General features: G+C 47.9%; 1 protein-coding gene across 1 annotated transcript in view; it reads left to right on the top strand.

Annotated features, from left to right (window-relative positions):
• The first annotated feature begins 3,949 nt into the window (after nt 1-3,949).
• The window catches only part of Rragd (Ras related GTP binding D), a 33,083-nt gene continuing 23,553 nt past the window's right edge, over nt 3,950-13,479 (top strand). The window contains exon 1 of the mRNA XM_076924018.1: nt 3,950-4,559. Within this exon, the coding sequence (XP_076780133.1) occupies nt 4,415-4,559 (145 nt within the window). The 5' untranslated portion in view covers nt 3,950-4,414. The remainder of the gene's footprint in view (nt 4,560-13,479) is intronic.

Raw genomic sequence — 13,479 nt, 5'->3', positions numbered from 1 at the left:
TTGTTTTGTTCTGTCTTACTATGTAGCTCTGGATGTCCTGGAACTCACAGAGATTCACCTGCCTCTATCTCCCAAGTGCTGGGACTAAAAGTATGAGCTACTAGACCGAGTCTCTTGTTTTCTCTTTAACTTTATGCTTAAAATTGGTATTCATTCTGGGCTTGGTATTCAGGTATTTCTTTCTTTCTTTTTTTTTTTTTTTTTTTTTTTTTTTTTTTTTTTTTGGTTTTTCTGTGTAGCCCTGGCTGTCCTAGAACTCTGTAGACCAGGGTGGCCTCGAACTCAGAAATCCACCTGTCTCTGCCTCTGCCTCCCAGGTGCTGGGATTAAAGGTGTGTACCACCATTGCCCTGCTAGGCATTTATTTAATTTCAGCACTTCAGAGACTGAGGCAGGCCAGCTTGTTCTACATAGAGAGTTCCAGGCCAGCCAGGACTACACAGTGAGACCCCGTTTCAAAAAACAAAACAAAAAGACCCCAACAGCAATAACAACAAACAAACAAACAAACAAAAATGTGGGGTTAGCCACCAGAGAAGACTGCTCAGACATGGCGTTAACCCACTAGAAAGTCCTTATTAGCTGGCTAGTGACTACATTGGGTGTTCAGAATCCCAGTGTAGCTCTGAGCCTTTTTCAGGAGGAGCTTTTAAGCATAAAAACCCTGTCCTGGGTTGACATACTTCAGTTAACAAAAACAATTAGCCAGAAGTAGAACTACAGAAGCCAGAAAGCAAGGTTAATGATGGATGGAAAGAAGAAATAAAAAAGGAATGACATGACTGCTCCCAGGCATGGTGGAGGAGAAGGCTTATTGTAGATGAAAGAAGAGCATAGACAGGTTTGGGAGAGACCAGAGCAAGCATGATCCTGAGCCAGGCCATGTGAAGAGAGGTAGGAGGGGCAGGAAAAAGCCAGGAGACCAAGAGGGCAAAAGGTAAAAGATAAAGCAGTCAGCATAAACAAAATGGCTGGGTTGTATGGAAGAGAGTCACTGGGGGAAGGGTGGCATAGCCCAGATCCGGAGGTAGAGAAGTTTAGGGTAGGGGGCAGAGCATGACAGTGATACTCTGCAACAGGAAGGGGCCAGGGATGTAGGCAGCTGGGGTGTGCTTTGATGTGTTAACAAGCAGCTTGGTTAGCTGTTTGTCGGGGTTTAAGACCTAAGGAGTACATTTAGAGACTTTTCCCAGAACTACGGACTTTGATGGATTAGGTCTTTTTGTTTTGGCAGGTGGTGCGGTCTATATGCTGAGCTCTGCAGCCTGAATGGTACTTCCATCAGGGAGTCAGTGTTGTGGTCTGAGGGCCCTGTTACAAAAAAGAAACTCTGTATCTGAAGGTTGCTTGTTGTGGTGCACATGTTTAGTCCTGGTGGATCTCTGATCTCGAGTTTGAGGACAGCCTGGTCTAGATAGCAAGTTAGGACCGTGTAGCTGAGGCTCTGCTCCTGGTCCTTCAAAAATGTCACGAAAAGGAATCCCTAGCTCTCCCTCCTATCTGCTAGTCCTGAAATCCTTTTCTGCTTTAAAGCCATGACCATGGTTTGGCCTAAGCCAAAGTCCCTAAAAAATTAGAGGTGCTCCCCAGATTGCTGTGAGATCTGCCTGTGTCCCTAACAGATGACATGGTAGTTGGTCCTTTTTATTCTCAAGAATGGCCCAATTCTCAGACAAATCAGGGTGTTTTGATCTGTTGCTGGTGTTCCCCATGAAGGCTCTCTTCTTGGTGCTGGAGAGATGGCTCCCGGGTGGTTAAGAGCACTGACTGCTCTTTCACAGGACCTAAGCTCAGTTTCCAGCAGTTACAAGGTGTTAGAATCATCCATGACTCCAGTTCCAGAGGATTCGACACTCTCTTCTGGTCTATGTGGGAACTGCATTCAGGTGGTACACATACATGTAGGCAAGAACAATCACACACATCCAAATACATACATACGTACATATGTACGTATATACATGCATGCATGCATACATAGTAGCTCTCTCCTTAAGGAAGTTAGAGAATCACCACACATTTTCTGTGTGTGAGGCTGTTGGGATGTGAATTGTCCACCCTGGAGACTCTGGGTTCACCAGTTCCTGCTCAGTAGTCAGGTCTGAATTTGAGCTGTTGCTAGGTAACCCTCTCCTGGCGTCCTAAGGACCTCTCTGATGCTTGAAATAGGCCAGTTTAGTCTGTCTCCACAGACTAGCAAGCTAGCTTTGGGACAGCTGCAAGTCATTACAGCTACTCTGGGGGAAATATCCCTTCCTCCCCGGGCAGCTTCCTGCAGAGATTCAAGGATTTCAAGCTGGCCTCAATCTCACTAAGTTGCTGCTGGCCAGCACACGGAGTTTGACCCGGTGCTGGAGAGACAAAACACTCTGCCAACTGAGCCACAAAGCCCACTTTCTTCTCTATAGAAAGGAAAATCGCCGGTGAGAAGTGAGTTCTGAGTGCACCTGAGAGTCTTTTCTCATTTAATATTTCTATTGCCGGGCGGTGGTGGTGCATGCCTTTAATCCCAGCACTTGGGAGGCAGAGGCAGGCGGATTTCTGAGTTCGAGGCCAGCCTGGTCTACAGAGTGAGTTCCAGGTCAGCCAGGGCTACACAGAGAAACCCTGTCTCGAAAAAAAAAACCAAAAAAAAAATTTTTTTTTCTATTAACTCTGCGGTAAAATTGTTCTCATGAGGTTCAGAAAAGGCCTCTTCCTGTGGAGAGAGTGACTAGAGTCCGCTTTCTGTTCACCCTTTGGCTTCCACTTGGTTTCAGTCTTCCTTTGCCCACGGGTTTCTGGTTGTGTTGGACCAATGGCAGGCATTTCCAGGAGACCTCACTGAGCTAGGAAGGAGGAAAGAAGCCAGGGTACTTGGTGTTATCTGCTTAGCCAGAGGGTGGGGTTGTAGGGTGTGGGGGTGTGGCGTGGGCGTGGCTCCAGCAGCTGCTGCTACCTGTCTGAATAGAATAATGCCTGTTTCTTGGCTGCCCTTCAGAACTGGCTCCCTTTCCTTCCTCCCACTAAATTTGGAGGTGGTGTGAGCTTCCCACCTGATAATTTTTGTCTCTACTCCCTAAATTCTGCTTATACCTCTGCAAAAATGTTTCTTCGCTCAAAAGACATTTTCAGTTCACATCTTTGCGTGTGACATAGGAACGACCTTGACCATGCAGACCGAGCTCTACAGCCTCACCTTGGAGAAGCTAGGGCCTTTCCTGTTGAAAGCAGCCACCCAGTTAGAAGAAATCCAGGACAAGAGTCAGGGATTAGTAACCCTATTCCTACACAGATTTTCCCGAGGACCCCCTAGGAAGCCCTGCCCCTGGCCGCAAGTGTCCGGGTCGAGCTGCCTTTCTCTTCCACATCACCACCTGCTGAGCTGCTGGCACCTGCAGGATCCGGATCACCTTGCTGGCCCGCTGTTTAACTGAAGGAAGCTCATGCACGTGACTCTTCCTCCCCCCATCCTCGAAAAGGGTGGTTACACTGTGTCCCGTGGTGAGAAGCTGGCAAAGGAGGAAAGCACCTCCTCATCCCACATCGCTTCTATTCCAATCTGAGAACTGCCCCTCACCTCCCACAAAAAGCTTAAAACACGTGGGACTACACCAGTGAGACAATAGCAGTTGGGCATAAAAAGCCCCGAGGGCATTGTGCACCTGAGGCTTTCCCGAAGGTTGCAAAGGAATCATTTAGTATAGCGTGTTTATATATAAGTCACCAGGCATGTGATGTCTCCGGAAACGTGTCTATGTAGAGCAGAGTTTGGAGTATTCTTGGTGGGAAGTCCTTTGAACTAAAAGGCACTTTTAGGAGGCAGCTGCTATGGAAACTACCCCACCACTGTGCATTTCTCCCAGCTCCGGGACTCCCTGGCAGGCTGGGGGTGGGGCCTGAGTACCGCACAGTTGAGGGGCAGCCCATAGGGCGGGGGTTGGGGTGGGGTGGGGTAGAAAGCTTGAAGCCGGCTGCACGAGACGGAAGACAGGCTGCAGGGTCCGGGTGGTCCTCGGCAAGGGGCAGCCTCCGGGTCACCCTTGCAGAGACAGCGAGCAGAAGTCCCGGAGGGCGGTGGCCGGCGCGTCTGGACACCCTCACTCTCTCTAGGGGGAGAACGTGTGTGGCCCTGGTGGGAGCTCCGCCAAGCAAGCGGTGGCTGCGGCCGGCGAGCGCGCGCCCGGCGGTGCTGCGTGTGTGTGTGTGTGTGTGTGTGTGTGTGTGTGTGTGTGTGACAAGCGTCAGGTGACTCGGGTCACGCAGTCACTCCCTCGCGCTCCCGGGGAGAACTGCCGGGCTCCGGCTGGCTCCTCCGGCAGCAGCGGCGGGGAGGGGGCAGGGCTCTGCTGCCACCCCCTTGTTCACCAGGCGCGGCCCCGGGCGCTGCGGGCCACTCGGCCCACACCGGACTTCGGAGGCAAGCGTGGACGTGATGAGCCAGGTGCTGGGCAAGCCGCAGCCGCAGGGCGAGGACGGCGGCGACGACGAGGAGGAGGATGAACTGGTGGGGCTGGCGGGCTACGAGGATGGGCCCGAGTCCTCGGACGCCGAGCTGGACAGCGGGCCGGAGGAGGGAGGTGAGCCAGCCGGGGGTGCGCTCGCGACTCCCGCCCGGGGTGCGGTGCGGGGCGATGCGGGACGCGCGGGTCTCCGGGCGCCGCGGTGGGGGAGGGGTGCGGCCGGGCTGCAGAGGGCGGCGGGGAGCAGGGTCGGATGTCGAGCTAAAAGAGGCAGCTGGCGGCAGCGTGCCGGCTCGGTCTCCCACAGCTGCGCGTGTCATTCTTCCCCGCGGTGGCCGCGGGAGGGTCTGCGGCGTGGGTCCCGGGCACTGGGGCGGGGCCGGCGCTGCAGGTGGTATCCACGTTTCCCCGGAGACCGTGAGGTTGTCGGTCTCCAGACACCCTGAATGCATCTCGTGGCGTACCCGGGAGTGGGCGCGGGGCGAGCAATGCTTGGCCACTGAAGCCAACTGTTTGTTGTTGCCGAAGGAGCTGAAGTTAGCCTTTCGGATGGGGGCTGCCTGCATTTCATTCCTGGGACACAAAGAAGTTGAACTTAGGATTCCGGAATGTTTTTCTTTTCTTTAAAAAAAAAAAAAAAATTCTCCACAAAAGCGGAAGGTCACTTTAAAAGGCCAATTGAATGGGGCTGCTAACATTCTCCGAGAAGGTTGTAAACATCCCAGAGAAAGGATTAATCTCTTTAATGTCTTACACTGAAGAAACTGAGGAATGAAAGTACCCGTGACAGGAGTTTTAAGAACTTTTATTAAGAATCCATTGGACGGAACTTTAAATTCTCTCTACAAAGCCTTTCTCAGAAGAAGACAGTTTTGATTTTGCATCTGGCAGGTACTTCAGTGAATCAGAAAGTTGAACTAAGACTTGAGCCTGGCCCAAGCCACCCTCTTTCCTGGCTTTTCTCCAGAGAGGACTGGTACTGGCTCTCCAGTATTTAAACTTGTGTGTGCACCTCTACGCTTCACTCATTCGCACTCGCCTCAATTGGTCCCACTGTGGATCGCTCAGCCACGTTTTTGAATTGTTTTTTTTGTTTGTATGTTTGTTTGGTTTTTTAAATTAAATTGCTCGGGCACTTTACTATTATAGCGTTTGTTAGACTCTTTTTTGTTTGTTTGTTTTTTTCTTTGTTTTTGTTTGTTAGACTTCCAGAGAAAGGCTGAATGGAGATGCATTGGCAAGGCATTTGGAAAGATAGGTGCACAGTAGTTCCCTATTGTGGTAGTTTAAAAAGAGAAAGAAGACCCTATTCTAGAGGGAAAGGACAGTTATTTGATCCTGTCCTGGGGGCCAGAGAGTTTGCAGGGAAGGGGTAGAACCTGTTTATTTTCCGGTAGTCTTTTTTATTGAAGAGCCCGGGGGGCTCTTGAAGTTTGATTTGGTAAAATTTGAAGTGAAAGTAAAGCCTTGGCTGGAGGGGAAGAATTCCTGAAACAAAGGCTTTTCCAGAGCACAGAATCGGCGGGAGGCTCCCTGTGCGGTTAATCTAAAGGCAAACCTGCCTGCAGCTATGTTTTGATGACTTAGGTAATATTCCCCAACCCGAGAATCCGGCTGGATCCTGGAATCTTGCTATAAAAGGATACAGTGTAGTCATGTGGTGGGAATCGTGCATGTTAATTTCTGCTCTGGCAAACACTGCCGAACATTGCTTTGCCCTGCTTTCTGTTGTACACAGGTGGCCTGCTAGTTTCTCTGATCTTTTGAACACTTTCCCTTTCGGCCACTGTCCCCGGGTTTAGGCCTTGAAGCAGAAACTATCAGAAAATCTGCCTTCCTGGGCCAGCTCTTCCTGCAACAATCTGCCAACTGAGTTCATTCCCCAGAGCTGGGACTGGGAGTGGGGGCGGCCAGAATTTAGACTTCCTGCTCTGTGTTCTTCCGAAGGCTAGCTGGTTTTGTTTTAAGATTTATGTGCATTCGTGTGCGTGTCTGAGTGTGTGTTGCATGGATGTATGTGCCCAGAAGAGCCAGAAGAGGGTGTCAGATCTCCTGGAACTGGAGTTACAGGAGTTTATGAGCACCCAGCATAGGTGCTCAGGACGAACATCAAGGGGTTTAACTGCTGAACTACTCATTTCTGTAGTACAAACTCCTGATTAAATTTTGCTAAAGTAGCATTTATCTGTTCTCAAGTTTAAGGGGTAGAGTGTGAAAAACTTTAGTCTGACTTCTTTAGTCTGAGAAAAGATGACAAGAGCAGCTAGCTCACTAGTGAGCTCTTTCTCCCCTCCCCCTTCCTGACGGATGAAATTTAGTGTCTGTATCTAGTGGAGGTCTGGAATTTTCCCCATTAGGTCAGTGACCTCTGGTGCTGGGAATCTGGAAGTGGGATAAGATCTGACAAGCATTTTGTCAGGCATTTGTTAAGGCAGTCTGTCAGGAGCTGTGCAAGACTGAAGACAGGACCCACTGCCCCTCCTCTCTGTGATGTGTGGAAGCCGCTGGTCTCATTTTTAACCTGAGCACACTCTATGAGTTGTACCATGAAGCATGAAAATGGAGTATGGCCAAGGTGAGACTTAAATGTCTGTCTCCTTTGGCTCCCACTCCAAATTTTATTCATGAACTGCAGGGGTGTTTTCAAAGCAGCTTAGTTCCTATAAAGACTGACTCCACTTCTTAACCCATCTTTCATTGTAGTTAATGACAGTAAGGCCAAGTTCTCTGGTTCAAATGCTGCCCAGATTAAACTCCAGAGGGGACAATCGTTAAACTATTAAAAACAAAAGCAAGGGTCAGAGACAGGGCAGAGTGGGTAAAGTAATTGCTATGCAGGCATGAAGACCTGAATTCAGAGTCTCAGCATCCATTTTGGGGGGCTATGTGCCTGTAATCTCAGTCCTGGGGAGGGAAGACAAGAGGACTCCTGAGGCTTATTTACAACCAGCAGAGGCAAGTTGGCAAGCTCCAGGTTCAGACAGAACCCATAATTGTGTTATAAATTATGATTGATTATTTTAAATCTTTATTTTATGTATATGAGTGCACTATCTGCATGTACACCTGCATGCCAGAAGAGGGCTTCGGAACTCATTACAGATGGTTATGAGCCACCATGTGGTTGCTGGGAATTGAACTCAAGACCTGTGAAAGAGGAGTCAGTGAGCCATCTCTCCAGCCCATAATGATTCATTTTTGACATGTAGATAATGATACATTTTTGACACCTAGACTCTAAATTTGCTAAAGCAAATGTCTGTGCCTTAAAAGCTGGCAAGGAACAAGAAGAAAAGACACCCCATTGTCTGCCCCCCCCCATCCTTTAATCAGAGTAAAAGGTTTTCCTGAAGTGCCCAATTTTTAGGGGGAAACTTGAAGATGACTCTCACCACAGTGTCTCTGAATCTGGTCTGTGTTTTCACAGTGGCCTGTGCCCCTTGAAATCTGAGGAAATGACAGTTTGGATTGTTACTAGAGTCACCACAGGGTGAACTGCTGATCCGCCCCAAGGATAGACAGCTGCAGAGTCCAGCAAGTCCCACCTGGTAGCCATTAATAAGCTGGGTGTGGTGATCCAAGCCTGTAGTCTTGGCGCTCCAAAGACCAGGTCAAGGCCTGAACTACACCCAATGCTGTCCTTTTTTTTTTTTTTTTTTTTTTTAAATTAGGTATTGCTCCCATTTTATTAGAACAGGCATAGGGTAGTGTAACAGAAACACAGGGAAGCATAAGCAAGTGCTATAGATAAGTGCCGGGCTCTGAGTTTCAAAGAGCTTCTTGTCTCCCAAAGGCTTCTGTGCCTCTGTCCCAGGGGTCATTTATTTTAGACTATACACCCCATCTCCACGGCTGTGCAGGGCAGCTTGGCTTCCTAAGTCACCTCTTTTTTGTTTCTATCTTTATTCGTGTGTGTGTGTGTGTGTGTGTGTGTGTGTCTGTCTGTCGTCTGTCTGTTCTTTTTAATAAGTGCACTAGAGCTCACATGCCATTCCTGGACACCCTCAAGAATCAGTCCTTGCCTTCTTCCTTATTTGAGGCAGCATGACTTGTTAGCGCTAGGCCCTGGGGCCTCCCGGGATCAGTGACTTAACCCCCCATCTAAACTCATGGCCACAGCCACTTACCCCTTTAAAAAAAAAATTCTGTCTCCTCTGTCAAACCTTACAAAGTTCTTTGGTGACAATGGCTGCCCCTAGTTTTTCTGCTGAATCGAATAGGCTTTCCACTTCAGGATTAATGGTCTGGGAAGCTGGTTCAATTCTCTCCTTATAGATCTGAAAAGGATTGGCACTTGTTTTCTCAGTGTGTAGAAGAGGTTTCTGAAAAGCACCTTGAGCTTAGAATTTTGCAAGCAATTCTAAAAAGTTCCTAAGAACACTTCCTTCTTATAGGGAAGCATTGGTAAAACAACACATTAGAGTCGTAAGTGAACAATATATATTAAATATTTATATATTCAATCATTTTTTTCAGTTCCCTACTAGTATGACTTGAGAGAATTTTATATAAGATTTTGCTTCTGCATAGGATTTTTTTGTATTTGAGCCAAGGTCTCACTGTGTAATTCTAGTTGACTTGGAGCTTGCTGTGTAGAACACCTCAAAGGCTCAGAGATCAGTCTCAAAAGATTCCCTGTCATGAGTCAGAGTTGATGCAGAGAACACTCCTGTTTCCCCAGGGAGAACCCCTAGACCAGTGGTTCTCAACTTCTGACGGTGACCATTTTGGGGGCTGAAAGATCCTTTCACAGGGGTCCCATATTAGATATCCTGCATATCAGACATTTACGTTATAATTCAGAACAGCAGCAAAATTACAGTTAGGAAATAGCAATGAAAATAAGTTTATATGGCTGGGGTCACCACAAGGTGAAGAACTGTATTAAAGGATTGTAGCATCAGGAAGGTTGAGAACCACTGCCCTCCAGGAGCCTGGGCAGCACCGAGGAAGAGCTAGCTGTGTGAGGACGTGCGCCCTGCCACCCTGCTCTCATTTCCTTCAGTTCTGGCTAATTGGTCATGGTTCTGAGCATTAGCCACAGGTCAGCCCTGCACTCATGGCACAAATCCATTTTCTTTTTGCAAACCTGCTTAGGTTTGAGCAGGGCTCTGCTGGCTACTGGATAATTTTGAAATGTTAAGGACTGATACTATCCCAACTAGTGACCCTCTCCTCTAATTGCTGTCCCTTGACAGAGGCTAACAGAGTCAGTCCACTAGGGTCTTCATCAGTCTGGCTCATCAGCTGGGCTATGTGGGAATTTGGGCAGGATCAGAGCGAGGTAGCAGATGGGAAAATCTGCTGTGTTAAAATCTGACCCTGGTTTATTTTACCTGAACAGAGGGACTGAGCCACTTCACACAGGTCCAGGAGCCCCAGTCAGACAGACATCGAGTTTATTTCCTTTATTTTCTTTCTTTCTTTTTTTTCAGGTTTTATTTTTTTATGTATGTGAGTGTTTTGCCTGCGTGTATATAGGTACACTGGAGCTAGAGTTACAGACGGCTGTGAGCAGCCCTGTGGTTGTTAAGAATTAAACCTGGTCTGTAAGAGCCATTAAGTGCTCCTAACAGCTGAGCCTTAGACATGAATTTGTGTGTGTGTGTGTGTCTGTGTGTGTGTGTGTGTCTGTGTGTATGTTCATTTGTGTGTGTGCATGCACATGTGTGTAGAGGCCAGAGGTCAACCATGAGTGTTATCCCTCAGGTGTCTTGTCTTTTGAGACAGGGTTTCTCACTTGGCTTGGAAATCACCAAACAGACTAGGCTAGGCTGGGCTGTGAGCACCGGAGGTCTGTCTCCAGTACCTTAGCCCTGATGTTAAAAGTCATCATACCCGCCCCCTTCTTTTTTAAGTATGAGACGACATCTATGTACCCCTGGCTGTCCTGGAACTCTCTATGTAGACCAGGCTGGCCTCAAACTCACCTGTTTCTGCTTCCTGTGTCCTGGGATTAGATGTGAACACCGTCATACCCCACTCACCCCATTATATTACTTCATGGGGGTTACCATCTTTGAGTCACAACCTGGGCCCCACCCATCACCAATAAGCCAAATTAAAAGTACGAGGCAGAAAATGATGCATTCATTGTGGCTGTGGTGTGAAGAGGGACAAAGAGATCCAGCAGAGCTCCCAGATCTGTCTTTTCTGAGTCATGAAGTGTGAATAAAATCTAAATAAAGGTCCCAGGGTATGCATGTGTGTGCAGCCCCACACAGGGTTAGGATGATGAGAGACAGGCCCCACCCACCATGGACCCATCTTTGTCTGGGCTTTGGTCTCATCCTATATAGTGATCTGACAAGGTGTTAGAATGAACTTGGCTCTCTCCTCAGTCAAGTTCACCCTCTGGGTGGTACCCTTTTCTTCTCCCAGCATGAGAGTCCTGGGAAATTCCATTGTTTGAATTGAGTCTGATAACCAGAGTGACAGACACAAGTGTCTTTTTCTCTCTGTCAGACCTGTTACAAGTCCTAAGAGTCAGATTTGGGTCCCCATGCATGTACTGCAAGCATTGTCTCCCCAACCCCAACCCCTCCAGTGGTGCATGTCTGAGTCTTCCACAGACCCTTCCTTGGGAGTTCAGAAGGGAACTTCCTTTTTTTTTTTTTTTTTTTTTTTGAGACAGGGTTTCTCTGTATAGCCCTGGCTGCCTGGAACTCACTCTGTAGACCAGGCTGGCCTCAAACTCAGAAATCCACCTGCCTCTGCCTCCCAAGTGCTGGGATTAAAGGCGTGCGCCACCACTGCCCGGCTTGAAGGGAACTTCCTAAAGTGGGTGTAGCCATGTCAATGTCTTCTATTCTTATTGATCACCTCCTGGATGTTGTATTAAATGCTAAACTTACCAGCTCTGAATTGGTGAGCTAGCCTTTATTGTCATATAAAACAGCTCTCACCTCAAGTGGTTTATTCTGGAGCAACTATGATTGATTATAGCAAGGGAACATAGATTTTGGTCTCCCCGAATAGAATGTTCTAACATAGGAAAGTTTTATAATAACAGAACAAAGAGTTACAAGTCAAGACATCTTAAAAATACATTGTCAGGGGCATCAGAAGGGTTTCATAAGGTAGGAGAACTTTGTATACGCCTCAGACGCTTTCTGATGACATTCTTAGCTTTTGGATTGATGGAAGCCAATAGTAGGCAAAATTGATACATTCCGAAAGGTTTTTATTACCAGTCACAGAAGTAGGCAAGTAATGGCTGTTAAGGGGGCTAACGGTTCTCCAGGAAAAGGTGTAATTAGGCTCTGGGCTGGAACATTCGACTGCTCGCCTCGCACCTCAGCTCTAACCAGTCTTTGCGGACACAGCTTCTTTCTGGGGGTTCTCATCCACATCTGTTAGGGCTTTGTCAGCTAAACTATTTAGAGGTATTGACTGGAGGGCTGCCACATGCCTTATGTATCCTGAGAGAGACAGCGCACAAAGAAAGCAACGGGACAGATGTGCAAAGTAAGAGAATTGTATAGTGAGGACTATTTAGAAGACCTATGTTCTGGCTAGGAAGTGATGGGGTATGGATTGGGTCAGAGAAGGAGATGGTGTAGCAGGACTGAGTAAGGAAAGTCTGGGGAAGCCTCGGGTAGAAAAGCGAGGCAAGACCCTGTGGGGTCCTTCCAGAGGGCCTGAGTGGGTGGAAGGGCAGGAGAACCAGCTGTGGGTGAGAATAGTGTTTAGAGAGAGGAGATAGCATCAGGGGCTCCTGGCTGTGGTTTCTCTTGTCTTCAGGATGCACCCTGGCCTCCCATCCTGGAACAACATTCTCCACGATTCCTCTGTCCTCCACACTTCCTCTTTAAAGCGTTGACCTTTGGGCTAGAGAGATGGCTCAATGGTTAAGAGCACAGGCTGCTCTTCCAGAGGTCCTGAGTTCAATTCCCAGCAACCACATGGCAGCCTGCAACTGTCTATAACTCCCGTTCCTGGGGATCTGACACCCTCAAACAGACATACATGCAGGCAAAACACCAATGCACATTAAAAAAAAAAAAAAAGCGTTGACCTTTTAGTTTCGTGTTGTTACTGTACAACTTCTCCAGTCTCTGCATCCCTCTTGTTCATAGTGATGGCTCTCTTTGTATCTGCAGCCCTGCCACACACTGGGAGGCATTCAGGGCGTGAAATAAGAGCAGTACCCTTGTACATGTTTCATCCCATGTCAGCAACAGCCTCCAAGGCCGTTTGCCGCTTTTTAGAGCCCTCTCTGGAGCTCCCTGTCTGTTCTTGAGTGCTAGCCTCTGGTATCGGACTGCATTTGCCAGCCTTCACCATTTATTCTCATGGGGCTCGTGCTGACCTACTGGGCATGCTCAGGAAATGTTGGTAAAGAGCCCTTCTCTAGGAGATTGAGGCACTTGCTTTCTTCATGGGAGCTCTCTAGTGTTATGATGGAGAAACTATTTGGGAAAACTCAGAGCTGCATTCTGTGGGCACTTGGAAAAGGATATGAACTCTGGAAACCCCCCCCCCCCCCATATATAATATTCTGGTGCTCTTTCTACTATGCCATTCAGGCCCTAGGGGTTTCTTAAGCAGATTTTGGAAAGGACAGAAGGGGTTGGTAGAGTACTTGCCTAGGAAGCAGGAAACTCTGGGTTTAATCCATAGCACCATATATGCCTGGCATGATGGTGCAAGCCTGTAATACTAGCAGTTAGGAGGTAGAGGCAGGAAGATCAGGGAGTTCAAGGTTATCCTGTCTCAAAAAAACAAAAACAAAAACAAACAACAAAAAAAAACCAAAAAACTTGTCCCCTGTTGACACTTAATCAACCCATCTGTGTTCTTTGACATCGTGGATGATGGCAAGCCCTGGGGCCACATCTTCTTCAAGCTATTTGTAGACAGAGTTCCAAAGACAGCACAAAACTGATCACCGGAGAGAAAAGAGACTGGGATATGATGGTTCTTCCTTTCTCAGAATATTCCAGGATTCATATGCCAGGGTGGTGACATCACATGTCATAATGGCTCTGGTGGCACGCTCATCTACAGGGAGAAATTTGAGGATGAGAACTTCATT

Source organism: Arvicanthis niloticus, chromosome 25 (assembly GCF_011762505.2).
Source record: "Arvicanthis niloticus isolate mArvNil1 chromosome 25, mArvNil1.pat.X, whole genome shotgun sequence".
In the NCBI taxonomy this organism is placed as follows: Eukaryota; Metazoa; Chordata; class Mammalia; order Rodentia; family Muridae; genus Arvicanthis; species Arvicanthis niloticus.
The sequence above is the reverse complement of the archived record's forward strand: the minus strand, read 5'-3'. Positions and strand labels throughout refer to the sequence as shown.